The 26,652-nt window shown below is 47.4% G+C and overlaps 1 protein-coding gene across 1 annotated transcript in view; it reads left to right on the top strand.

Annotated features, from left to right (window-relative positions):
• LOC149351448 (solute carrier family 23 member 1-like) overlaps positions 1-26,652 on the top strand; it is an 82,195-nt gene that overhangs the window by 13,951 nt on the left and 41,592 nt on the right. The window contains exons 2-3 of the mRNA XM_089580757.1: positions 19,024-19,234; positions 22,101-22,202. Of these exons, the coding sequence (XP_089436883.1) occupies positions 19,058-19,234; positions 22,101-22,202 (279 nt within the window). The 5' untranslated portion in view covers positions 19,024-19,057. The remainder of the gene's footprint in view (positions 1-19,023; positions 19,235-22,100; positions 22,203-26,652) is intronic.

A 26,652-nucleotide genomic window follows, 5' to 3' on the forward strand; every position in this document is an offset into this window, starting at 1 on the left:
GTTTCTAATGCCTGTGTGCCGAACTGCATGCGGAGAAGACGCCTTTGCCAGACTTCTTGCCTTTTGCCTTTGCTCCGGTTTCTGCAAACCATTATGAAACAAAGTGAAATTTAAAAAAAAAGAAATACAAATAAGTGCCCTGGGTCATTCACGCTCACTCTTACTTTTTTGTATCAGAAAAATTACCGGGGGTACTGAAGAAAATTTCGTGCGAGTAATGCGAAAGGTTTGCAATTTTATTTCTATTTCATTAAAATAGATTATATTCCAAATCTATTTTAATGCCCTTCCAATTCTATTGCAGTTCCATTCCACTGTAGTTGGGGCAGTTGTAAGCACTAGTATTGACTACTAACATATCGTGTTTTCCCGCTTTTGATTACAGCACACCGTTTCGACCAATCGCGAATTTCGTAACACCGCCACTTTTTGCGCAACATCGGGTTTTCCTGTTGGTGACCCATCTAATATTTTCGCATTAATAGCTCCACAGCGTATCCATTCCGCACAGCTTTGTGCTCTTCGAGTTTGCGGTGTACTTAAGCCATGTTTGAATGACTCTTTCAAAGTGCCCCACATGACAAGCACCGCACTTTGTCCTTGCTCCAACGCATGTTGTACGTGGGCAGCATAGAGTTGCATGCTACGGCAACATGAAACAAGAAGTCACAAAAGGACCTGCCAACTCTGGTGAGCGAAATTTAGTGCCTGCAAAATACTTCAACACGTTGATTTCATTCACATTTGCGAAGTAGAGAGCTTGCCAAAAAGAAGTCATTTACAGTACAGGGCGTGCATGTGCCCTGCCTTCGCCCAGCGCAGCCTCGATGGCGGACAACGCTCCGGCAGGTGTCGCAGAGGAACTTGTAGAAGCGGATTCACTCACCTCGTAAAATTTTGTCCACGAATGTGCATACAGACTCGCAAACGCGGTAGTACGAACCGGAGACATGGGCGTCGATATGTTGCTGGGGCTGCCGCTGTTGCCATCCACATGCAGACAAAAAGGTAGTGCCGCTTTTTAACAGGGCCTTTTTCGTTCAAAGGGCACTCTGAAGCGAGCTTTAACGTTATTATTATAAAACAAACGCTTTCAATACAAAAACATAATAAACAACACAAAGGTTTGGCGCACCGACATGCGGTAACATTGTTGGGGCCAAATGATGGTTCGAAATTCTGAAACAAAAATCATCGCTTTCGTCGTGATTTACGCAATTTCCTTTGAAGTAAACATGATTCCTGATTTAACCAATAATATCATCACGGATTCTATCAGCAAAACGTAACATCTTTGTACTTCAACGTAATCTCATGTATCGGTCAGGTGTCGGTATCTTTTATAAAATAGTAACCACCAATGAGCGAAACTTAAACGCAGCCCACTAAATATTCCTAGAATTATATAGCCTCTCCCGGTTTGCAATATTGAGGATATTGCTCACGAATTTAGCATCAGTCCTCACTACATGAAAGTGCACAGGCACATTGCCGCCCTTGTTTGTGCAAAAAGTGCGCTCTAAGTTTTATTGAATCCTGATAAGCAATTTCCTTCCGTAGGACCCGCGTTGTAATCGTCATTCCTCAGTCAGAGGCTCGTAACCAGCCATTATTTGATGTTCTTACAGTATTACTTCTTGCTGTGTTGTGCTTTGCTTTTTGCTGTGTTTTAGATACATTTAGGGCCGAGAAACATGATCAGAAAAGCAACAAATAATTACGACGTGGTGCGTGCATTTGCTGTCTTCGCTTTCCAGTCGCGAGCATTTTTCTTTGCTGTGACCATTCCAAGTGCACAGACAAGGAAATTTTTTCACTCAAGTATCAGAACTGTCTGTAACAATGCCAATTAGTACGAAATACTTTTGCAGAAAACCGATGTAATATTCAACAGTCTAGCAAGGAAACAGCATTTCGCAATGGGTAGCGAGGGGCTAGAAGTAGTAAGGAAATATGTCGATTTAGGGCAGGTAGTGACCGCTGATCCGGATCATGAGAGGGAAATAACTGGACGGATAAGAATGGAGTGGAGCACATATGGCAGGTTCCCTCAGATCATGAATGGCAGTTTACCAATATCCCTCAAGATAAAATATAAAATAGCAGTATCTGACCGCTACTCACCTATGGTGCAGAAGCGTGGAGGCTAACGAACAAGGTTCAGCTGAAGTTAAGGACAACGCAGCGAGCTATGGAAAGAAAAATAATATGTGTAACATTAAGAGATCGGAAGCGGACGGAGTGGGTGAGGGAACTGGCGCGGGTTAATGACATCGTAGTCGAAATCAGAAGCAATAAATGGGCTCGGGCAGGACATGTAATGCGTAGGCATAGTAACCACGGGTCCTTAAGAGTAACGGCGTGGATTCCAAGAGAAAGCAAGCGTAGCAGGAGGCGGCAGAAAGTTAGGTAGGCAGATTAGACTAAGAAATTTGCTGGGATATGGTGGCCGCAGCTGGCAAAGGATAGGGTTAATTGGAGAGACATGGGAGAGGCCTTAGACCTGCATGGGCGTAGTCAGGCTGATGATTATGATGATGATAAAATGCTTTTAGAATAGTTTCACCTCCTGCAAACATTGTAAACTAAAAATTTGACTGCTCTTTCATTTTAAATGTCTTGGGCTCGAAGCTGAAATGACCTGAACATATTATTGACGTGAGATAACCATATGGTTGTCCCCTGAAAACTAATGGCCCTGGTAATCTCATCATTTATTATGTTCAGTGGACGATTCAGACCGTGCTGAGAGCGACCAATACACGAAAAAACATTTTTCTTTTAATAACTTTTCAGTATAGTGGGGCAGAATTTTTTGTCGTGTAAAGTAGCCTCGGCTGACATATACACCAGTAAGTTATGGGTGTCACGTCGGTTCCATTACAATAAAACTTCTGCCGGAATCTTTGCCACCTAGGTTTCCGACGATTACATATTTCGGTCGTGAGCAACTTTCACCTTCTGTAGCGTGAGCTACACTAGCCGAGGTTGAGCAGTTTTGCGTGGCTCCTGGAGAGCCGTGCTGCGCATGCGCGAGGAGCAGTGACGTCACACGGCGCGAGCCGCGCCCGCTCGCCTTCCTTTTCTTAAAATGATCGGAGTGTAAAACGTTGGCAACGCCAAGTCCAATGAACACAATGAACGCCGACGGCCTATGGCTTCAGCGCCGCGATTCTGGCACAACCTTGTCAATGCCTGCAGCTCACATCTCTCTCTCATCACCCCACGTACCTATAAGCACGATTCAGACGTCCTTTGACCCAGGGAGCCATTATGCGCACTCCCTTTCCTTAAAATTATCAGAGTGTAAAACGTTGTCAACGCCAACGCCAACGAACACAACGAACGCCGACGGCCTATGGCTTCAGCGCCGCGTTTCTGGCACAACGTTGTCAAAACCGACGCATGCAGCGCACACCTGTTACTACCGCCACTTAGCTTAAAGCACTGTTGAGGTGTCAACTATTTCAAGAGGGCAGTTATGCGCTTTCCCTCTGGTTCAGGTATCCACCGAGATGTGGACACCTCACCCTCATTTCACGCTGCGTATATCCTGGCATAGCAGAGCTAAGCCGCTGCCAATTTTTAAATTTTGTTTGTCTCTTCATTCCGCAGTTCCACGCTCCGTAAGTTTTTTTTTTTTTTATGTGCTCGTTAGGTAATAATCTTTTGGGGCCTCATACTACTTTGTAACCATTACCTTTACTGCTTAGAAGGACAGAAAGCTGGGCAAGTTGGTTACAATCCATTATACAACAGCGCAGAAGACAAGGCACAAAACGAAGCAAACAGCTCGTGTCGTATTTTCTTCGTTTTCTGCCTTGTCTTCAGCGCTGCTGTATAATGGACCTTTGCTGCTATGTCGTCATTGCAGAAACTACGTGGGTAGTTTAGCCTCAGAAACATATTGCTATTGTAGCGTAGAAGCCACGCTCACTTACTGTGGTAAAAAAAGAAGACGACGACCCTGTGGTGTGTGAAGTAAGCCTGGGCGCTTACTTCATCTCCCGAATATCAGCACCTTCTGCACCCTTGGAGTAGCAAAGACTGGCGCTCGCGCAGGCTGGAGGTCTCTTTCACGCGTTTGCGATGCCGATTTCCTCTGCTGAATTTTTACCTTCACAAATCTGGTCTGGCGGTTTCTGCACTGTGCCCATTTTGTGCCGAGCTTGAGACAGTGGATCACTACCTGCTGTTCTGCCGCCGATTCTCTTCTTTGAGGAGGCGCCTGTTAGAAATTCCGTTTCACCAGCTGGGTTTGCCTGTGTCCACTGCGGTTGTTCTTTCCTTTGGCGCTACTTCGCATGGACGAAGCAACAGGAGTGCGCGCTGTGCTGTTCAAAAGTTTCTTCTAGAAACACAGTGACTCCCATACTAATATTAATTTTATTTATTTATTTTTCTATTTGTTTTTATTTTTCTGATTATCAAACAGTTCATTTATATTTTTTTTCTACTCTGTCAGTCAATACAAAATTGAACCATTCCATGTGTTGCATTCGAATTTGCACATAAAGCCATCGTCCCATCTTCGATCTCCCAGCTAACAGGACCCCTGTCGTTGCGTCGTCCAATCTGTCAGCCTATACCCTATTACAACTCCTTTTCCTCTAAAACTGCTAATCTTTCCAACAGTTCACCGCCTGCGACTTGGCCACTCCCCCGTAGTGGGTATGTGCCATTTTACTTGAGGCCAACCATGCAACCACTTGGCTAGACCGTTGTTGCGCGTTGAAAATTCAGCGTGTAGCAGATTCATTTGAGCCCCAACCCCCTCTTACATTTGGTGGAGGCTGCTATACTTTCTCCTTCTCAACCTGGAACTCCCTAGCACCGACGTCTCTCTTATGCCGAAGTCCCCAGCCAGACACCGCCATACTTTCGCCTGCCAGGCATCCTATATTCCGACGTGCTCCGGCAGCCCGACCCCAGCGTCTTCAGCGGCGCCGATGACTGGTTGTCGTTGTATGAGCACATCAGTACCTACAACAAATGGGACGACGCCACCAAGCCCGGTAACGTTTTACTTTATCTTACCGACGTGGCTAATTTGTGGTTCCTAAATCACAAGGCCGACTTGCCTACCTGGTCTTCCTTCAAGACGAGTTTCATGGAGGTATTCCGCCGTCCAGCTGTGCGCAAACTGCGCGTCGAGCAATGCGTCCGCGCTCAGCACCCCAACGAAGCATTTACGAGTTACATCGAAGATGTCGTCGACCTGTGCAAGTGTATCAACTAATCGATGCGTGAGACCGACACTATTAACAACATTCAGAAAAGTATCTCCGACGGTGCGTTCCATGTGCTGCTCGCCAAGAATCCACAAACTGCCGTCGATGTTAGCAAACTTGGTTAAAGCTATGACGTCCTCAAGAAGCAGCCGGCTTCTACTGGCTGTTCCAGCGTGCCCGACGAGTCGCTTAATGCGCCAGCGGTCTGCAGTCTCGCTTCTGACCTGAACTCACTGCTTCCCGAGGTCACGGCCTTTATACGGGAAGAGGTGACCCGTCAACTGTCACTTCTTCCTGTGTCTGAAGATCCTGGGCCATCCCTTGATCCCATGCTTCGATGCGCCACCAGGCCCAGGTCGCCGACGCTTCGCCCTCCAGACCTCGGTTTCCTCCTGCGACCGCCCCACGCACCTACACTGCTGTTGCCGCCAGACCTTGGCGCCCTGAAGCCAAGTCTCCCCCTCAACCCGCCCCCCCCCCCCCCCAACCCGTCGCACCGCTGTCACCACCGCCGGCATCTTCCTGTCGTTACCCACCACCTCACTGCGCCGTTATGAACCCATGGCGCACCCAGGACAACCGCCCCATCTGTTATGCCTGTGGCTTGCTTGGTCACGTCGCCCGGCTCTGTCGACAACAGACGCAGAGTTTCCGGGACGATGCACTCCCGTACCGCTACGACAATGCGCCCCTTCGCCACCTATTTCATCCGGCCCCTCTGCGGACTCCTTCCATTTTGACCGTTCTTCATACTCTTCACACCCGTCACCTTTACTTCGTCGTTGATCTCTCTCTGCCATGCGCCGTCGCTTTCTTTCTCGTTCGGGGGAAAACTAACAGCCGAAGCTCCGGAGGCAAGAAGTGCGCTTCTATCAAACTGTCCTCCGTCTTCCCCCGCCAATGTTGTTGAAGTGCTTGTCGATAGTGTCGCCGTTCTCGCCCTAGTAGACACGGGCGCTTCTACACGTCAGGACAAACCACAAGGACAACACGTCTCTGCACATATCTCTGTCGGGCGGTCCCATCAGAGAAGTGGCAGAGCTCCGGATCCTGGGTCTGTTCATCAATAACAAACTTAAGCCGGACTCTACTATAGCGAAACTCAAGAGCATAGGTGAACACGTAGGGCGCATGATCCACCGTGTTTCCAACAAGCGGGGTGGTCTGCGGGGCAGGGACGCGCTACGGCTCGCCCATGCCTTCGTGACCAGCCGGATCCTCTACGCCGTGCCGTACCTACGCCCCAAGAAACAACAAGACGAGCGCATTGACGCCATCATCAGGAAGGCAACAAAGCGAGCACTGGACCTCCCGGTGGCTACCTCCAACGCCATACTGAAGGCGTTGGGAGTGGTAAACTCCTATCTGGAGTTGCGGGAGGCCCACCTCGTGAACCAATATACGCGGCTATCGCAGACGGTTCCTGGGCGCCGCCTGCTAAATCGCTTACACATCCAACACACATGCATACCAGAGGGGACGGAGAACATCCCGGTGCTGTGGCGCCACATGCTCTGGGTCGCTCCGCTCCCGCGTAACATGGGCATGGCTTCACATGAAGGCAGACGACAAGCGCGGGTTCGCACGCTTGAGAGTCAGTATGGATATAAAGAGGGCGTCTACTACGTGGACATCACAGGGCCGTCGCCAACGGGATTCTTCACGGCTGCCGTAGTCCACCGGGGAATGAATGTCGATTGGCTATCTTTTCGGGCCCCAAATTCAACACGAGTGGAGGAAGTCGCAATAGCTCTCGTTGCCGCCGATCCAAAATCGAGAATGGTTATCACAGTCTCTCACCGGGCCTGTGAACATTATCTTGCAGGCGAAATATCACCTCTTGCCTCCCAAATTCTAAGACGCGCTCCCGCCGATCCAACTCGCACAAAAGTGATCTGGGCTCCTGGCCACCAGGGTCTACGAGGCAATGAGGCCGCTGATGCGGCCGCCCCAGCGCTCACACACCGGGCTCCTCATCCTAGGTGTCCTGGCTCAGAAGCTCATAAACCGCTTCTGCAGTTCCGCGAAATCCTAATTCATTATTGCGACAGCCACCGTCTCTACCCAGTACCTGCCAAGGGGCTGAGTAATACGGAGGAGCGAACTCTGCGGCGCCTGCATACAGGAACTCTTCTCTGTCCTGCCATAGCAAAACACTTCGATCCGAACACAGATGGGCGCTGCCCGCACTATGGAGAGATCTGCGATATCTTTCACATGGTGTGGGCATGTACTCAGAATCCTCACCTTCCCCCTTCCCCCACCCCCACCCGAGAGGCATGGGAGACTGCCCTCCTCAACTGCTCCACAGTGGAGTCTCAAAGGGCTCCGGTAAAGCGGGCGCGAGACGGGGCCTCGTCGTGCGGTGTCCCGGACTAAGGATACCGGCCACGCAGCAGGGTTTTTTGACCCTCAAACTCTCTTTGATTATTAAAGTTTTTCACCACCACCACCACGGGCGCTGCTGTCTGTTATTTTTGCCGCCCTTTGCCGAAAGTTACGTACAGTGACGACGCCTGTTTAGAACTTTTCCCTCCGCACTGGCAGCTCGCACCGCATTCAACCTCTGGCAGCGTGCACAGCTCGCCTTTTTTACCAGGGCGTTTTGTACATCGCTAGTTTCTCGTGCTGTCCCGCTGTTCTCACGATCATATTCTGGGCTGTGACTTTTTCACCCCTCATCATGCGATCATCGACTATGCCCTTGCCAGCACTGAACAGTCTCCGCTGTGTCCCGACCTCCGGTGCAACGCCTCTTCCCATGCCGGTAAAATGCTAATCGCTGAAGACACTGCCATTCCTGCCTTCTCCACAGCACTGGTGCCCCTCTTGTGCGCCTACTTTTCGAATTCGTCTGTTTTCTTCAATTCGAACTGATCCTGCTGCCCGTCGATAGAGTTTCCTCTTTCCTTTCGCTCTTCTGACTATCTGCGATAGCCACAGCGAACTTCACGTCACAAACCCTTTTTCATGCCCATCAACGCTTCTTCGTAGCGAATTCCTGGGACATGTCAAATTACTCGATCTAGTTCTAACATACTCCGCATCTCACGACCTAGCCCCTCTCCAGATTCGCCTGCTGCTGTGCCAAACCAAGACTCCGTTTCTGTTTTTCTCCCGTTTTATCCATGCTAGCCTTTCGCCAGCCCAACGTGATAAGCTTGTCTCATTACTTCAGCATTTCCGTCTGTCTTTCGACTTCCCGCACACCTCTCTTTGCCGAACATCCATTGTCATTCATTGCATTGACACCGGCACGTATGCCCCTTTGCCCCAGAACCCGTATCGCGTGTCGGCCACTGCACGCAACGTCGTTACCAAATAAATGAATGAAATGTTTGAGTGTGGTGTCATCCAGCCTTCCCACTGCCCCCGTTCTTCCCCCGTTGTCCTCACAAGGAAGAAGGATGGATACATCTGTTTTGTGTTGATTACCGTTGAGTCAGCAAGATTACGCGAAAGGATGTGTATCCACATCCCCGTATTGGCGATGCCTTCCACTGCTTGCAAGGCGCGTAATTCTCTTCGCTGGACCTGCGCTCCGGCTACTGGCAGGTGCCCACGGCTGCTGTTGACAGGCAGAAAATGGCCTTTGTTACTCCCGATGGCCTCTAGGAGTTTAACGTTATGCCGTTCAGTTTGTGCAACTTGCCGGCCACATTCGGGCGCATAATAGACACAATCCTAAGCGGATTCAAGTGGGCCACGTGTCTCTGTTACCTGGACGATGTCGTCGTCTTTTCTAGAGACTGTCGTCCTGCCTGGACCGCCTCGAGCGTGTCCTACAATGTCTGACCGACGCTGTTCTGCAACTGAACCTGACGAAGGGCTGCTTCGCTGCCCGGCGGATTACCATCTTATGCCACGTCGTCTCAAAACAAGGCGTTCTTCCTGATCCTGCCAAGCTGTTTGCAGTCACCGAGTTCCCTCGACCGACTTCACTGAATGAGCTGCGTAGCTTCATAGAGTTGTGCTTTTCCTTCCGCTGCTTCGTGCGAAATTTCACTTCTATCATGCCTCCCCTGACTGAACTCCTTGCCGGCGACCCCAACCTCTCGTCTTGGACACCAGCCTGTGATGCGGACTTCTCCACACTCCGCCTGCAATCCTCCGCCATTTTGACCGCAGCCAACACGCTGAAATTCACGCTGATGCAAGCGGCGCGGGCCTCGGCATAGTCCTGTCACAAAAAATCCCGGCTTCGCCGAACAGGTTTCTGCGTATGCCAGCCGCACTTTGACCAAAGCCGAAAGGAATCATTACGCGACGGAGAAAGAGTGCTTGGCGACCATCTGGGCTATCCACAAGTTCCAACCTTACGAATATGGTCGCCCATTTTCTGTCGTAACTGATAACCATGCCCTCTGCTAGTTGTCTTGTTCGTTGGGCGCTGCGTTTACAAGAATACGACATTCAAGACGTATATCGCTCTGGCCGTAAGCACTCCGATGTCGACGCCTTATCCTGCTCATCTCTCCCCTTGGACTTTGAGTCCGCATCTGTCGCCGCCACTGATTCCTCTTCCCTTGACATTGCCGACATGCCGTCTGAGCAATACCAGGACCCCTGGATTGCTTCCCTTCACGTTCTCCTATCTACGCCATCTACGCGTCCGGCGGCCCGGACTCTCCGCCGTCAAGTCCGCCACTTTGCAATACGGGACGGTCTGCTTTACCGCCGCAGCTACGTTTCCGACGGTCGCAAATGGCTGCTAGTCAATCCTCGGCATCTCCGTTTCGACATATACGCCTCTTTTCCCGCCGACCCCCAGCGTGCTCGCGCCGTTGTGGTGAAAGCTTACACGCGCCTTTGACTGCGCTTCTAGGCGGGGAGTGTACCACTTTATCCGACAATACGTTCGCTCCTGCCCAGAATGCTAACGTCGCAAAAACCCTCTTCACCGTTCTATTGCTACGATGAGCCCTTTCCCCGCCCCACGTGCCCATTCTACGGCGTTGGCATTGATCTCTATAAGCCCCTTCCCATCACTCCTGCTGGGCTGGACACCGCTGGGTCATAGTGGCAGTGGATCACTTCACCTGCTACACAGAAACCTCATCCTTGCCATCTGCTTCTGCACAAGACATTGCGTCTTTCATCTTGTATCATTTCGTTTTGCGCCCTGGTTCGTCTAAGGAATTGCTGAGTGACCGGGGCTACGTCCTTCTCTCCGGCACCGTCGAAGCACTCCTTCGCCAATGCCGCATTGTTAAACGCTCTACAACGGCCTACCACCCTCAAACAAATGGCCTAATTGAACGTTTCAACCCTACACTGAGTGACATTCTGGCCTTGTACATTGTATCTGACCACTCAAATTAGGACCGCATTCTTCCATATGTAATATACGGTAATAACAATGCAACACGGAGCACAACTGGCTTCTGTCCATTTTTCATTATTTATGGCCGCGAGCCCACCTGCACCATGACCACCGTTCTCCTGTATCCTCCTGATGTGTCCAAGTCCCTGACTCTTTCTCAAGGACCCATTTATGCTGAATAATGTCGCCAGCTCGTCCGCTCTCTTACAACGCAAGACCAGAATCGTCATAAGCACCTTCATGCTCCCACCAGTCCGCTTCCTTCAGACAGTCCAGACCCTCTCGTATGGCTTTGGGTTCCGTCAACCGTTCCCAGTCTCTCCACGAAACTCCTTTCCAAGTACCATGGCTTGTACCGTGTCGTCTGCCAAACCTCTCCAGGGAACTATCTTACTGAACCGCTTTCTCCGCCCCACAATGCTCGCCATCGCGGCCGTGAAACAGTCTACGTCGACTGCCTCAAGCCATGCTACGAACAGCCCTTCGTGCGTGTTCCCCAAGTTGTCAGGATGGCTCCTTTTGCGCCGGGAGGTAACCGTAGCACAGCAGCCACGCTCCCTTGCGATGGTGAAATGTGGTGAAAAAAACTTTTAGAGATCACTGCGGCAACCCGCATTGGGAGAATGCAAAAGCTTTGATGCCTCCACTGCACTCGTCTCTCTTTGCCTCTCTTTGATACTCTTTGCCTCTCTTTGATACTCTTGTCACCACGGCAAACGCATTGTGTAATCGCCACCATATTTACGCCATCATTTCATTTTTTATGTGTGCTCGTTTCAATTGCGCTTAATTAATCTCATTACTACCCAATTTCTTCTCAATTAGAATGCATTGGCCTTAATTAGCACATTAATTAGCTATTCTCATTAACTTCTATCGATTAATCATCCTCATTTATTACGGTTATCGACTGCAATCACTTTGTTTTACATTTTTCTTAATTAATTACCTTAATTAGACACATTCACTCTCAATATTCCCATTTTCACCTCAATCGCGCTTTTTGGTTTTTCAAATTTGGTGCCACTGCTGCCTTCCCATCCACCTACTATAACTAATAACTAATTATTTTATGTAAAACTTTTTGTTTGATTAATTATCACTCACCAAACCATTTAAATCCATTTCAAACTTTATTTTCACTCCTTTGCCTACTTTTCCACCACTTTGCCATCCAGGGTTGTTTTCCTGTTCTCTTACTATGTCGACGTCCGTGCTATTTCTATACTATATCGACTTCCGTACATTTTTGGCTGTAATTAAGCACGCTATCGACATCAAATTTTTTGCGCATCATCCACACAACATCCTCTATCGATTACAACGATTCATTTGATCCTATCTCTTCTGAGAGCGCCACAACCGCTGCCGACACGTTCTGATGACACGGCCCCACCGACATAGCCTAGTAATGCTTTATCATTAGTGAGACGACGACCCTGTGGTGTGAAGCTCATTCGCAGACCGAACGCTTGGCTAGACCATCGTTGCGTATTGCAAACTGAGCACTCAGCATGTCGCGGATTCAGCTGAGCCACAACCTCCTCTTACACTATGTATAAAAGAAATCGCGATCTACTCCACTGATCACTGACTCTAATGGCACTTGGTGCAATGGGTAAGTTATAATTATTGCTAGAAACCTCCAACAGTCGCAGGAAACACGGGGGGGGGGGGGGGGGGGCAAATGTACTAATCCTTTCGCCGGCAAATATTCTTTGCCATTTTCTTTCTACCTAAGCTTCCTGCAAGAGTTCCGGCAAGAAAATGCTGCTTAGCATTACAGTTGATACCATAATTTCGATCTGGGCTATATGTGCAATCAAACAATCAGACTTAAGCGACTCATTGGTAAAAATTACTTGCAAGCGCGCACGTGCGGAACGGGAAACATCTATATGTAGTTTCAAGAGTTATGAAACACTAGTATCAGAAGAAAAAAGAAAACAGAGATGCTTTCCTGCTGAGCAGCAAGCTCCAAGTATGTCCTCTACGTAAGCGTTAAAAAGATACCGCCCCAGATATATGAATAACTTAGTTGTCTTCACTCACTGCACGTGCGACGCCTTTAAGCTTGGATTCTTTTTATAGCCGAAACATTTCCGACGCATTGTGGAGTTGTAGACGCTTGCTCCACCTTAGCATACAGTACAATTTTCAGAAAGCACACACATGTACTTCTAGGAAAGCGCGTGGATGCTATTTCTCATCGCACCAATGTTAAAAATCATGTCTAACTAGCGTTACAGAGATTTTAATGGAATTCAGCGTATAGAATGCACGAACATGCTTGTCTGTCTCCGTGAGGGTAACGTTCGTAAAGTCGAAAACAATGCTGGCTATGTACACATTGAAACACAAGTGCGAAAGTGTACTGACGTCAGCGCAAAGACCGAGTTCCTCTACCGTTATTCACCCCCTCTCCTTTGCCTGCTGCTATCACAGACTTGAATGCTTCTGAGAGCGGTTAATGCGCTTCGGTCAGAGCCCCCGATGTACCTTCTCTAACTCAGACAGCGTGGCTTATTGGATGAAGTCCACACGTGGCCGGGGGAAGGGGTGGGGTGGAGGGTGAGAGTGGTTCAAAGCCATTCGATAAAACGTTAGCGCATATCATCCCTGCTAGCATCTGTAAATAAGCATCTTAAAAATGCCAGTTTAGATTACATTTTTGCGCATTAGTGCTCCGAGAACACCTCGACGTTTGGTGCTGTGCTTCCTCTAGGTACATGATGAAGATCCCCCGCGCCTTCCACACTGCGGTGATCATCAGTAGATGGTTCGTGAACCTACCCTTAGACTTTCACTTAGTATTTTCTTTATTATTCGTTTCACTCTTCGAACAGATTTGTAACTATTCAATGTGGGTAAAATGGTGCTTAGATTACGCCAGTGTGATTATCTTACCTTTTATGTGCACTACATTTAAGAGAAAAGATAGTGTGACATTGCTGTGGTTTCAACCCTCATGCATGTCTTCGTTTCCAGCGTGTTTTAGAGCCAGTCCGATTTTAGGGGACCTAGGCTCATGAAATCATATAAAGTCAGATCCAAAATTTTAATTTAATACTTTACGCTCACTCCGAATCCGTCACATCTCTTTCACTCGTTTCTAACAGGGAAGCCCTCAGCGCTGCAGTATGATCCACTGACGCAAAGCATGCCAGCCAGCTGCTATGTTTCTGTGTGAATTTTATTTGGTGACAATATGAGCATGTTTACTTATAAGCTTACTGACAAGGGTAATGCCAGCTTCAGTACAACTGGTTCCATAATAAGTACTCCCTAGCGGACTCCCACTACACACCTTGGCTAGGGAAGCCTTAGGAAGCGGCTAAGTATCACTTTCCCCGGGAACTTAAAGACAAGAACCTGCATCCTTGGAAAAGGTCAGGCATGATCCGTACAGTCCGCCAGTTGAAAATAAGCAAATCGGCAAAGAAAGTTGATGAAGCATGCTTAACGAAAGTGGTCTGCCTCGACACCCACTATTTTTTTTTAAGAAAACGCTCTCGCACTGTGCTGCGCATTACCGGACGAAAATACATTAGCATCGTTACAAATGAAACGAAGAAAGGAAATTACTAATTTGTTTTAGAGAGAATAAATAGTATCGCGGTTAACATTCAGTTCGAAGGTGCGATGACTACTTTTCGTAGGAGGAAACAAATCAAGCCTGCTTTTTTCTCTTCAGATAAATATAATCACGTATTGTGTTGGTGGTCGGATCGTCGCATTCGCAATTCATTTGAGCCTGACGGTGGTCTCATCACCCGCTTGCAACACAACAGGCCACAAGTGTTGCAGGACTCAAGCGCTACTCACAAGCAATGTTCAGGAAGAAGGGACAAGCCTCGCGATTCATTGAGGCAAGAGGTGCAAAAAATAGACAACTCACCAGATATGCTTGTGCGAGTTCAATATTTCTCGCTTTTCAGCGTTAGCGTTACAAATGTATTGAAGGTGATATGAAAGCTCGTCCTCTCCCGCTCTGCAGCCTAGGACTGCAAAGGATGCTAGAGAACGCGTCTACATGGCTTAGAAGCGAAACTTTTGGGCGGAACATCTATGACGAAAGCTGCACTTGCGGCTCGCTCTAACTTTCGCGGCCTTGGTGCGAAATACAAATCTGCCAAGCATGTTTTAATTCACTACAATCATCATCAGCCTGACTACGACCATTGCAGGACAAAGGTCTTTCCCATACCCCTCTAATTAGCCCTGTCAGGTGCCATCTGCGGCTACCTCATCTCTTCAAACTTCTTGACGTTATCCGGGCACCTAACTTTCTGCCACCACCTGCTTCGCTTGCATTCACCTGGTATCCAGTCTGTTACCCTTAACGACCATCGGTTATCTTTCCCTTACATTACATCCCCTGCCCAAGTCCAGTTCTTGCTCTTGAATTCGACTAAGATGTCATTAACCCTCGTTTGTGCCCTCACCCACTCTGCCCTCTTCCTGTCCCTTAACGCTACACCTAGCATTTTCCTTTTCATAGCTCCTAGCTCTATATGTTTTAGCTATGCCTTAATAAAAACTGCACTGTTTTTCGTATTGAAGCTGAAGGCTTAAACCAGGCAGAAAATAAACCTCGCTATTTTGTTCTAAGTTCTTAGACTAGCAATACACTTCTATATAATTAGCTATACCATGAAGTCCCATCAAGTAGAACTGGAATAAGTCTGTTAATAACCACGGATATCTTAAAAATAGAAATAGCATGAATGTCTGAGGGCGCGACAGAACCGGGAACACTGTAACAGGTGACTTCTTCGTTCACACTACACCGCTACACCGCTGACAATGCTGTGTCGAAAAAAGCGCGCTTACAACTTAAAAAAGCCTATTTTCAGAAACTGTGTAAAGTCTTAGGTGAAACACTCTGTATAGATGGATACTTTAATCCGGTGACTGAACGTAAGGTTAAACAAAAATGTTTCCTTCAACAACGCGTAAACTTCGCTATATGCTTTTTTAGCAGTCAAACACGTTATGTTTTGCGCTCGGCGCGGTCATTTTAGGGCATTTCCAATGTAGCGTGAGGGGACGAGCAGGGCAATACATATGCGTGTGGCACTCACCGCCAGTTACGATAAATCATGCCGAGGAAATTTTGGTCTTCTGAGTCCGATACAGAGCGCAGTGACTGCGCTCGCATGGCGACACAAACTCATGAACAGCTATTAAAGGGGAGCTGTTTAAGTCAGCTCTAAAATACTAGTTTACCAGCGCTGTGAACATAGCCATCTCTACGTGGTTACCCGTCTAGTCTGTCTGTCAGAATGTCATGACAAACTACACCATTGTTCAAACTTTTTGGTATTGACAGAAGAAAAAGCATAAGTACGGATTCCGGTTTCAGCAGATGGCAGCTGCAGGAGTCCAACGGCGCTTGCGGCTGCGAGACAGACAGATGCGGCATATGCTATCCCTTTCGACTTTAGTTTGGTAGGCACACTCCGTAAAGGTATCGCGCGTCATGCTACGCTTCACAAAACTTCACAGTTTTTCTCACCTCTAACAGGGTGCCCTATTACTACATTTGCGGCACTACTGCAACGACAACCGCTAACGGAAATGATGGCCAACCGGGGGCACGGGAACCACCACCAAACGCTCATATTTTGAAACGAGGGTTTTAGATTAATATCAGCTGAGTCGAATTTAACTGCAAGATTCGAGACGAAGTAAAGCTACGATGATATTAGAGTAGCACAGCTGCCTTTCAAACCACCAGACGCTGCATAGTGTGCAGACGTTCAGGCAAGGCGACGGTAGTGAGAGTCTCTGCGTTTGCGAGGTCAACCATCATCAGTGATCATAGGCGAGCACTGCTGGGATGCAAGCTCCCTCGCTGTCAAACATTTCCGTGTGTAAGTACGGTTAAACCAATCTCTTTTTGACCTAACCTACCTTCTTTAAATGAAAGATGGCCATTATATTTGTCCACTCAATGCACCCCCCTCCCTGGTTGTCTGCATGCAGCAGGCAGCTAGCGTGACCTTTCAGCTTGAGTTTATTAATCAACTCTTATGCACCTTGCAGAGAAAATTCTCTTATATTTCGGCGACACCGTCGAAAGAGCTCGTGCTGTGCAAGAAATGTTTTGAAAAGGCTAGCTAGCAGACGTGGCAATCATGCCACTTCGTCATTCTTTTAGCAGCCACTGGCTGCATACAGTATGGTTTCTATCTTACGAAGGACGGCTAGACTTAGTAGACATTATTGCTATTAGCATCCCCTCATGGGAGGGGCGAATATATATGTAAGTGCGAGGTGCGCATGCTTATAGACGGCGGACAGGTCACTATAGCGGATAGCGCATTGCGCTATCCGGAAATGCCGCCCTCACAACAGCGAAGCTGGAGAGCATGGCCACACCCGTGCAACGGTTTTTATTCCGCTATACAGCTTTCCAAATTTATCCTGCTGGCCAGAGCCGTATTGCCACTGGTCTATATTACCATGTTGCTGATTGGGAGATTTTAAAAATGCGGCTTACTGCACATGCATGCCACAGCCCGGTAAGTACAGTATTGGTCAAAAGTCGCAAGGCCACAGCGTTCAGCTGCAGCGAAATGAATGTTCCTAGAATGAACCATGCAGCGGATCATTCAAAACACAAGTCAAGCAGAAAGCTTCTGTACTGCAGGAACAAATCATCTGCTGGCATTTAAACGTCATTCGACCTTTATCAGTGCCGTAATGGCTCTGTATGCGCCTGAAGCGAAATGCCTTGCGCCTTAATACTTTTGATCGAGGCTATATGTGTGCTCAGTGAAACTGTATACTAGGAAAAGGTTTATTTTTGCACTCACTGGAAAGATCGATTGTCAGCAAGAGCGCGTTAAAGCTGTCACACACGCACACGCACACACGCACACGCACAAGAAACGAATGAAGTGAAGGAACGAAACAATGCGCGTCTTTCACGGAAACGCAGGCTGTAAAGCGGAGCTTAAATTTATTTCTCCACGCTGGAAAACGAACGAAACAGCGAAACAAGGTACGTTACACTTCGCTGATGAGCATGTATTTAGAACTGAAAATGAATAGAAAGCTCTGGCTAATCTTGCTCAGAAAACGAAGAGATCGAGGAAACTATTTGTAATGCCATTGGAACTCGCCGAAAATAACCCACGTGACGTAAGCATTCATCACACGTCACTTTCGATACGCTTCAGCTTGAAAATGTTTGCTCGACCAGTCGCCCATGCCGCTAGCTGGCATTTTAAGAGTCCATACTTTTGGGGGGGAGCGGATTTTATTGTCTGCAACTCGGAAGGTTCACAGATATTTACGGCATACACAACAAAATCCTCACGTTGTGGCTCTTTTATATCTAAAGCGCTTATTTTTGGCAAGGTTAGGGACATCTTTAAAGCGCTTTTTTTTTTCGGACTAAACTGTCAGGTACGGATTGACAGCATTTAGGTACCGTGATAACATGATTATACTATGCTCCAGAGATTTTTGTGTTCGTAAAAACAGAAAATGCAAGGTTTGTGAAGAAGCCTGAAGGGACGTTCATTTTTCCTTTCGGGTTCGGGACCGTTGCTCTCACCTCTATCGCATTTTAGACGACACCTCTTAAATTCTTGAAAGCTCGCCTAATCATTGCCGAAATGGGTTAGTGCCCCGCGCTTCAACCGTCCTAGACGCCGCACCATCCAACAACACACGCTTGAGCTTACTGTTTGGTGTGAATGTGTGTGAGACATTAATCAATCACTCGCAGTATACATTCTGAATGCGACATTTTCCTGGGTTGTTGGCAAATATCCAGCTGCTAGAGCATGGACATTATACCGCAGTGGTCGTAGGCAGGCCGGTATTTCATGCTCAGAACTCCAAATGCCAGCGCAGAGGCTCAGTCGCCACCTTAGCACGGCAGTGATTGTCGGTTGTTCATAGCGTGTTTAGGTTTTTTTTATTATTATTAGACTGTAAAGCGCATTTCATGCTGAGCATCACTTTTTGTAAAAAAAAAAGGTGCGCGTCACACTCGGGCAAATATGGCAGACGCTCTTAAACATGTTGTTTCACTGTGACAAACCAGAGCCACCTTTCAAAAACATTTCATTTCTTCATCATTGTCTACGAGAGTGGAAAACTTTCCGGCTAAAATCTTCTCAATGATATTCTGAAACTGAAGACGTTGTTTATGCCTCGTTTCTTCTGATTGTATAGACCCGTCCAACAGGCGCGATGACCTGTGATTTTTTTTTTATTGATCGTTTCATTCATACGGTTCAATCACGACCTACGCGCATCCCTCTCTATAAGGCTGTAACTGCCGAACACGCTTTCTTGTATTTCCTGAGGTGGTCCACCACGAATATTTCAAAAACAGATTGATACAGAGTGCGTAGACAGTGTACGGATTGCGTGTCGAAATATTTGAGAGGGGCTGGCGTCATTGCAATCACTCGCTTCTGGTTCACTTGCGTGCTTCGTGTCTTGTAGGTACGCTGCAGGACGCCGGTGTCCGCACGTCCGGATGGACCTGCAAAGCGAATCCCAAGGTGGGATCAAGGAGGATGCCTCGCACGACCAGGCAGGACGCCCCCGGGTCGGCAGCCACGCACATGAAAATGGCCAGCCGGCCACGGCCCCAGAGGAGGCGGTTGAGGACAGCACTGAGCTGTCCGAAATTGAACCCTTATTTTCCCGAAAGGTAAGCTAATGAAGGCGAATGGAGAAAGCAGCAGAAGACGGGATTGGGGAAAGGTTCCCTGGCAGTAGCGACCGCTACAGAAGTGGAGCGCGCCGTTTTATAAGCGGAGTGTCATACGACTCGATCTGGGGCAAACGGTGTCGCTATGTTGGTCACTTTCTTTTCTTTTTTTTAATATTTAATAGGATAGGGGACCAGATCAATGTCTTTGGAATGCGGCTGCCAGTGTCCCCAGCTTTTTCCTCGCTGTTTAGTACCCTACGCTTAATATCTGAGGCGGGGAATGATTTCTCTATTGCGATCACGTCGGTCACCGCAGCACACTTTTTTCGTCCGCGGCTGTGGTGGCCAAGCAGACCGAGCGTTTAAAAAGCGCCCTAGCATCGGGCATTGCTCTGACTCTTGCGTGATGACCTTAATGTAAGGTTGCTTTCGCCTGTTTGACGTCACTCTTTTTCGTAAGCAGGAAGAGGGCACGTACTTGGACTCAGCATTTTTAATCAGTCGGACAAAAACTGCACCTTGTACAGAGAGAAGTATAAGGAAATATAAATAATCTCTTTACTCTCAGCTGAGCTGAAATTGCTGCTTATCTATGATTACAGCACGCTATGGTGCAATTTAGATTCTCCTTTATCATGATTTTTTTGTTTTCCTTCATAGAGAAAGAGGGACGAAGTCATGTTGTACTGCAAACCAAATCTAAATAATGTATTTTCAGACATACTTTCTCGCATAATACATCTTACGAGATCAATGAACAGGTAGCCCCATCCTTCCATGCAGCTTAAAAAATGTTGGGAAGCGCATTTCATGCACTTCATAGTATGCTATTAACATGCACTGCAATATGCGGAAATAATACCTCCTTGGTTCCGCTGTCATTGTGGCAGTTTGTCACAGGTAATTTGCCCATAAACTTGGATTTGCTGCGGGAAGAAACGTTATTGGTTTTCGACTCAGGGTTAATATCTCGCGAAATGCAACCGCTCTGAGCTTGTGTGGCCATTATGCTTGTGAGCAATTATGGCCATTAACCGTTTGATCACCAGTATCAGATTTTTGTGCGCCGGCTTCATCTAAAGAACCTCGCTCCATGCAATATCTTAACGTGAGTAGAACACCTTCGACGCACGCTGTCATCGGTAGAAAAACAGAATCAGTAGTTGCTCTCACTGTGGTGGCTCTCCCTAAGCATGTAGGGGTGGACCAGGAAAGAGAGGAGAAAAAAAATACGTTTTCATTTCTGAGCATCGAAAAAATAAGCAATTATTGATTTTAAACAATAGTTCAGAAGAGATCATCTAGCTTCATTGTTCTTGTTTTCTCACCGGTTGCATCAGTGCGGTCTTTCTGAGCCCTAATTAAAATAAAACAAAGGGAGCTGCATAATTGATATCTATAGTTCAGTAGGATGTCCGATATCATCAATGCAAGCAATGGTTTTGAGAAAACGTGAAGGTGTAAATATGGCTGAATAAGAGCAGAATACAGATTATCATGGTACTTACTTCGTTACGAAATCGATGGCAGCCATTCATACTTCAGGTTTGAGCAGCCATTCGGCCAATCACCGTTGCTCTGCTCCTTTGTACACAACAAAAAATAACGGAAATTAATCAGCTTCTTTAGTTTCTCTCATCAGCATCCTCTCCTTTGTAGGACATTCTAATTACAAGCTCCACAATTAGTTTCATTCATCCCTCGTACATCAGGACGCTTATAGAGAAGTTGAAGAAAATGGCTGACTTATTATTAGTCTCTACGTTTTGTGTATTCCCGCAGCAATGAGAGCAGTCGGATTAGCTCACTGTGTATTCTCAGAAGCTAGAAAACATACGTACGAAACCTTCTAGTACAAATGGGCAGAAAAGTGGAAAACGTACGTCATAAATTTTCAGTGACGTCAAATGTTCAAAAATAAGGGCTTTACAGCAACTAATACAACGGGCGATTGAAAGTATCTGTGATTTCGTCAAGATAGAATAGAGAAAAATTTCAGGGGGCGCTTTGGCTCTCTAAACTGCCGCAAGGCGAAAGCGTTCCCTGGCGCCCTTTTTTTTCTTTCTTATTTTATTTTTCATTTTATTTTGTTTTTGGGCGTATTTTCTCACTTTATTGTTTGTTATTCCTTTTTATTTTTGTACTTTTTTTTTCTTATTTTATTGCTTTTTATTTTTATTTTCTTATTTTTGTTTTTATTTCTTTTATTTTCTTTATGAAACCCATGCATTCACTAGATGCGCCTTTATTCAAGCTCAAACAATGAGCCTTCGTGGCTGTGTGGTAGCGTCTACGCTTCAAATGCCGAAGGCCCTGGTTCGATTCCCAGCCTCGACGCTGTTCCTTTTTAAGTAGTGACGCCGAAACGCGGAAAAATCTGCCGACACGGCTGCTAACGACAGTATGCGGTATTAAATAAAGGCTTTCGCCTAAATATATTGCGGGAAAGATTATATTTACAGTTATCCATACAAGCGAAGGGAACAGCTGCGAGCGGCGCCAAGAACACATCGTGCATTTCATTGTCGTCTTCGTCTGCCTTGAGCTCGCTCAAATGATCATTCTCGTCGTTGTCGCCATCTACCCGCTGCAATATAATGCACTTCTTCGTAGAAGTACCTTATACGTCACTCATTTTTTTACAGTTCTGTTTCAAAAGTAATCTGTTCTTAAAGTAAAAAAATCCTCACTTCGTAATGTATCAGCACGTGTCATGAGAAAAGAAGTGGACTCCGAAACAAACAAAAAGCCAAAAGCAACACTACGCTAAAAAACGAAATAGATCACTCACTGCGCTCTGTTTAGTCATTTTTTCCCTTTCTTCCGCTATAATATCAAATCCTTATTTCCTTGTGGTTCGCAGGAAGCATTGAATGGGGAAGATGTTTTCGACTTCAGCAAGGCACCGACAGACACCCTGGGACCTAGGAATGGAGAAACGCGTCTAACATTTGAGAAGGAGACGGTGGGTCCTGCATGTATAATGTTTTTCTGGTGTGACAACCAATGCAAGTTTCGATTTTCAGTTTCGACACAGTGTCATAGCTCCAAACCCTTTTTGCTGCGCACTTGAAGATTAAATGTTGAGGCGTGCTTCTTTTTGGCTTATTGTTTATTGTTTTGTTTTGTTTTGTTGTCTTTTCGCTGTGAAGAAAAAAACGATGTTATGGTGTTTCCACTGTTCATTCTTTCGCGATGAACACCATTTTTTCGAACAATGGCGGCAAAAATAGATGATGACGGGCATAAATAGTGATAGGCTGATTCCGGGCCACTCAGTTCGAGGACCGCCTGCCGAACTTGGCAGCTACTTCACTGGATAGTTTTATTTCTTTACAGACCCTATGATTTCGCTAATAGGCAGCTTTATCGCAAGTTAATGCTCCCGCCAACTACGCGCGGTTGCTAGTAATAACTGTTGTGGTGACCATATGTATTTCATGCCAAATTACTAAGACATCATGTTCAGCGACGTGAAACAAAAGCTAGGCATCTGGAAACAGGCGCCTATTCATTAACAGAGAGATAGGGGACGAAGCAAAGTGGTAGAAACGAATGCATGGACAAAAATCTGGGCGCGAATAGCTCCAGCTCCAGACTCCTGCCCAACTACCAGCAGCTGCAGCGCAGTTTGATTGTCGCTTGCTTACCTTCATCGGTACTTATTGTTCCCTTTTTGGTGCCTAAATTTGCCTAACAGCTAAACGAAAAACTGAAATTGCTGTCTTGGAACTCTGTTCGATGTGTCAACCTTGGGATTTAGTGGTATTCGGGTACACACCCTATTCCATTGAACACAAACAGTTTCAATTCATAACGCCTAACGCTTGAGAAGAACACAGACTACAAAACAGAACACATGTAGACGGATCGACGCTACGTTGAATTCAAACGACCATTTTCAACTATCCCAAGTTTCTGCCTTAACGCAAACTGTAGCAGCAGATAAACCAACGCATCGCGCTCAACTTGATTTGAATGAAAGTCCGTAAATTGTCCCTTAAAGTGATTTGTGTCTTAGGTCAGTAGCTTATTTTTTAAGAAGGTAATAACACTTTGACCCCATTGTCTTCTTTTGCTCATTATCCTCTCGCACGATGACAATATTCGTCTCATATAGTTCGCGCGCCGCGCCTTGAGCGTGTCCTTTCACATTCAGCTCGTCGCCTGTACCTTAGAAGATTGGCAAAGAGATGGCCTGGTTTGGCGCAGCCTGGTCAAAGCGGCGGCAGGCTGTGACTGCGGCGCTATTGCTTCCGTCATCTCCAAATCCCATCCCGCGCGGCGACACCGTATTCGGCTTGCGAAAGGAGCCGTCCGAGCAAAGTGCGCTCTCAAAAGCCGAAGGCCTCTCTCACAACTGGGGAGTGTCACGGTGCGACGAGGCGGCAGCGCAGCCGGCGTTCCTGCTCTCTCGGCGAGCGCGTCAGAGTTCGCGCGCTCACGGAACCGCTCAGTTTCGCTCCGGGCAAAGACTCAAAGTGACGGAGATAAATCGAAGTCAACACGAGCTCCTGCCAAAAATATGCCGGCATTTCCTCCGCACCCCTCGAGCGTCCTGCGAGCCGGTAGATCCCCGAATCGATCTATCTTCGGGGACACCCGGGCGACGTTACGCTCCAGTGCGCCAATCAGATCATCGGCGAGCAGGGTTCGATCATTCTCGCGTGCCTGCGCGCACTTGCAATAGATTCAGGCGTGTTTCCCGACAACAAAAGCTGCCACCTGCCTTGGGAGTTACCGATTGGCAAGAGAAGTCGTAAAAGCTAGCAGAAAAAAAAAAGAACGATGCGCGTACATCAGACGCATTCGAGAGCGATTGTTTGAACCTGCGTTTGTTCAGATGTCCTGTAAGGTTACAAGCTCTTACCTGGTATTAGTGTTCATGTGTCTTATGCTTCGTTTCACAACGCCGCTTTTCAAGTGAGCTATTCGTTCGCAAGAGAGACACTGCATGGACAAAGAATACACTGGGGACATGCTTTCGAAACAACTGGCCGTGCCATTTCGGCGGCTGATTCTGTGGCTCAGTTCATTAGGCGGCCTATCCAGGCTCTTTCTTATTTATTTCGCGACAGAAACTCTTTCCAGCTTCATTGAGCCTACTATAGCTCTGATTTTCCGGACCATTCAGCCGATTTCTTTTAGAATGATTGTTTTCACTCTTGTATGGTCAACGAATATTGACTTCCATTACTCCAAAATATGTAAATACCTCGAAAAAGCGAAGTTGATGTAGAAAAACACAACACCCGCTAGGTTGTGCCTAATTACCAGTCGCTCTAACCATTTTGTATATGTGTTCACTGTTGTGAGGATAGCCGGAGAGAATCATTCCTTCTGAAGTAGTCTCGCAGTTATGTTTTATGGAGGCCGTTCCTTGCCACTTTTGCTTTAAAATTTTGCGAACAGACTGATGTTGAGGTTGAGGCTGTTGTAGGGTATTGGCCGGACTAGTCTTCCATTCCTTACAAAAAATATGGCACCACTCGTATCCGCAGCTATAAAGGCTAATCTGCTCTTTCTTCGTGAACGCAAAGCACTCAGTTATTTTCCGCACAAGTCAGTGTTGCGAAGATATTTGAGAAAAAGCTGGGAAGCCTCTATCATACACACCTCTTTCTCTCACGGGAATACGATGTTTTTTTAATAACCTTGTTCTCTTCAGCGTTGCTAGCAGAGCCCAGCGCTCATCGTCAAGTTCTAGACAGCACCGAGTTTGTAAAAAAAACTGCTGAAAATTCCGCAGAAACAACACAACGAGTACGATGCCAGCCTTGTCTTGTATATCCATGGTGAAATTGAAGCAAACATGCGCTGTAAAGGAGCCCTCTATTGCTCCTTGGCCATATTGCGTTGTTTGAACGGGGACGACAGTAAGTGGGTGATCATAATTTCTTTTTTTTTTTGGTGAGCGCACCAGCTACATCTAACTCGTGAGTAGTGGCTGACACGGAGCGCTGAATATATAGCGCACTTCTATTTTTCTGCCCATAATTTGCAAACTTCTTGAGCATTGCAGTAACCACTGTTTACACCAGTCTGTTGGTGCAGTATTATGGACACGATAGAATACACCTCATCTTCAAAAACAGAACTTGTTGAATAGGAAGCCTCGGACTAGCATCGCTTGATCTACAAGAATGGTAAATCTCCTCTAATGTGATTAGCACATGGGGGCTTCCCGCTCAAAATCACGGCAGAACTTAAAAAACTATAATTTATATCACTTTGCCTTGAAAACTTTCGTTTTCTTTGACCAACTCTCGCCGCTGTGGGGCGACCTTTTCCGCAGCGCTTTGCCTGCGGAGTTTTGCGTAATCGTGACAGAGTCAGATTAGCCAGTAGATTAGTGATGTATTGTGGTGCGGTGCAACTGCGTGCTTGACCGCAACTAATGATAAGAGGTACAAGTTGTGCGCTTGTTTCTTTGGGGCACAAAACATCATATTTTTTACGCCTCCCGAGGCGAGAACGACGCTAGAACTTTCCGGGCACAGCGCACAGGCCGAGAGCACAGGGCCCGCACCGAGAACACAGAGCACAGGGCACAGGGCAGCGAAGCCCAGAGCACGAGCACCACCAAGACACTTCGTTCACCTCGTCTTCAGCCACGATACCCGTTGCAAGGCTCCCGGTCACAAAAACGCTCTCTCGGTGTAAATTAGGGCGTGACAGGGGATGGCGAAAGGTAGGGCTTGAGGCGAGAGGCGTAGACAATATCACGTTGATTCGTACGAGAGGCGGTCTCCGGGTAGGCCGCGGCGATCTCCTAGGTGACAGCGGTTACCTGGCGGAGCACACGGTAGTGGCTAGCATATCGTGACAGAAGTTTTTCGGAAAGCCCGACACGGTGAGACGGCGACCAGAGCAAAACGAGTGCGCCAGGGGAGAAAGTGACCATGCGATGACGGCGATCGTAGGAGTCCTGCTGTGAGGCCTGCGAGGCGAAGAGTTGGTATCGCGCCAGTAGGCGGGCGTGGTCGGCCCGGGCAATTGCGTCGTGTGCATATTCAGAAGGCTGAGAAGTAGGGGTCGGAAGCAGTGTGCCCCAAGGTAATTGGGGCTTGCGACCGCACAAAAGATAAACGGGGAGTAACCGGCAGTGTCATGAAGGGGAGAGTTGCATGCGAAAGTTACGTATGGAAGGGCAGTATCCCGGTCCCGATGGTCCAGTGAAACGTACATTGCGAGCATATCGGTGAGAGTGCGGTTGAGACGCCCTGTCAGGCCGTTTGTCTGGGGGTGATAGGCAGTGATCAGCTCATGTTTAGTTGAGCAAGAATGGAGAATATCGTCGACAACTTTAGAGAGAAAGCAGCGGCCGCGGTCGGTGAGAAGTTGGCGGGGTGCACCTACACGAAGGACGAGGTCGTACAGGAGAAAGTCGGCAACATCGGTAGTAGTACTGGTGG

This window comes from Amblyomma mixtum, chromosome 3 (assembly GCF_055824585.1).
Source record: "Amblyomma mixtum isolate Tamu chromosome 3, ASM5582458v1, whole genome shotgun sequence".
NCBI classification, from domain to species: Eukaryota; Metazoa; Arthropoda; class Arachnida; order Ixodida; family Ixodidae; genus Amblyomma; species Amblyomma mixtum.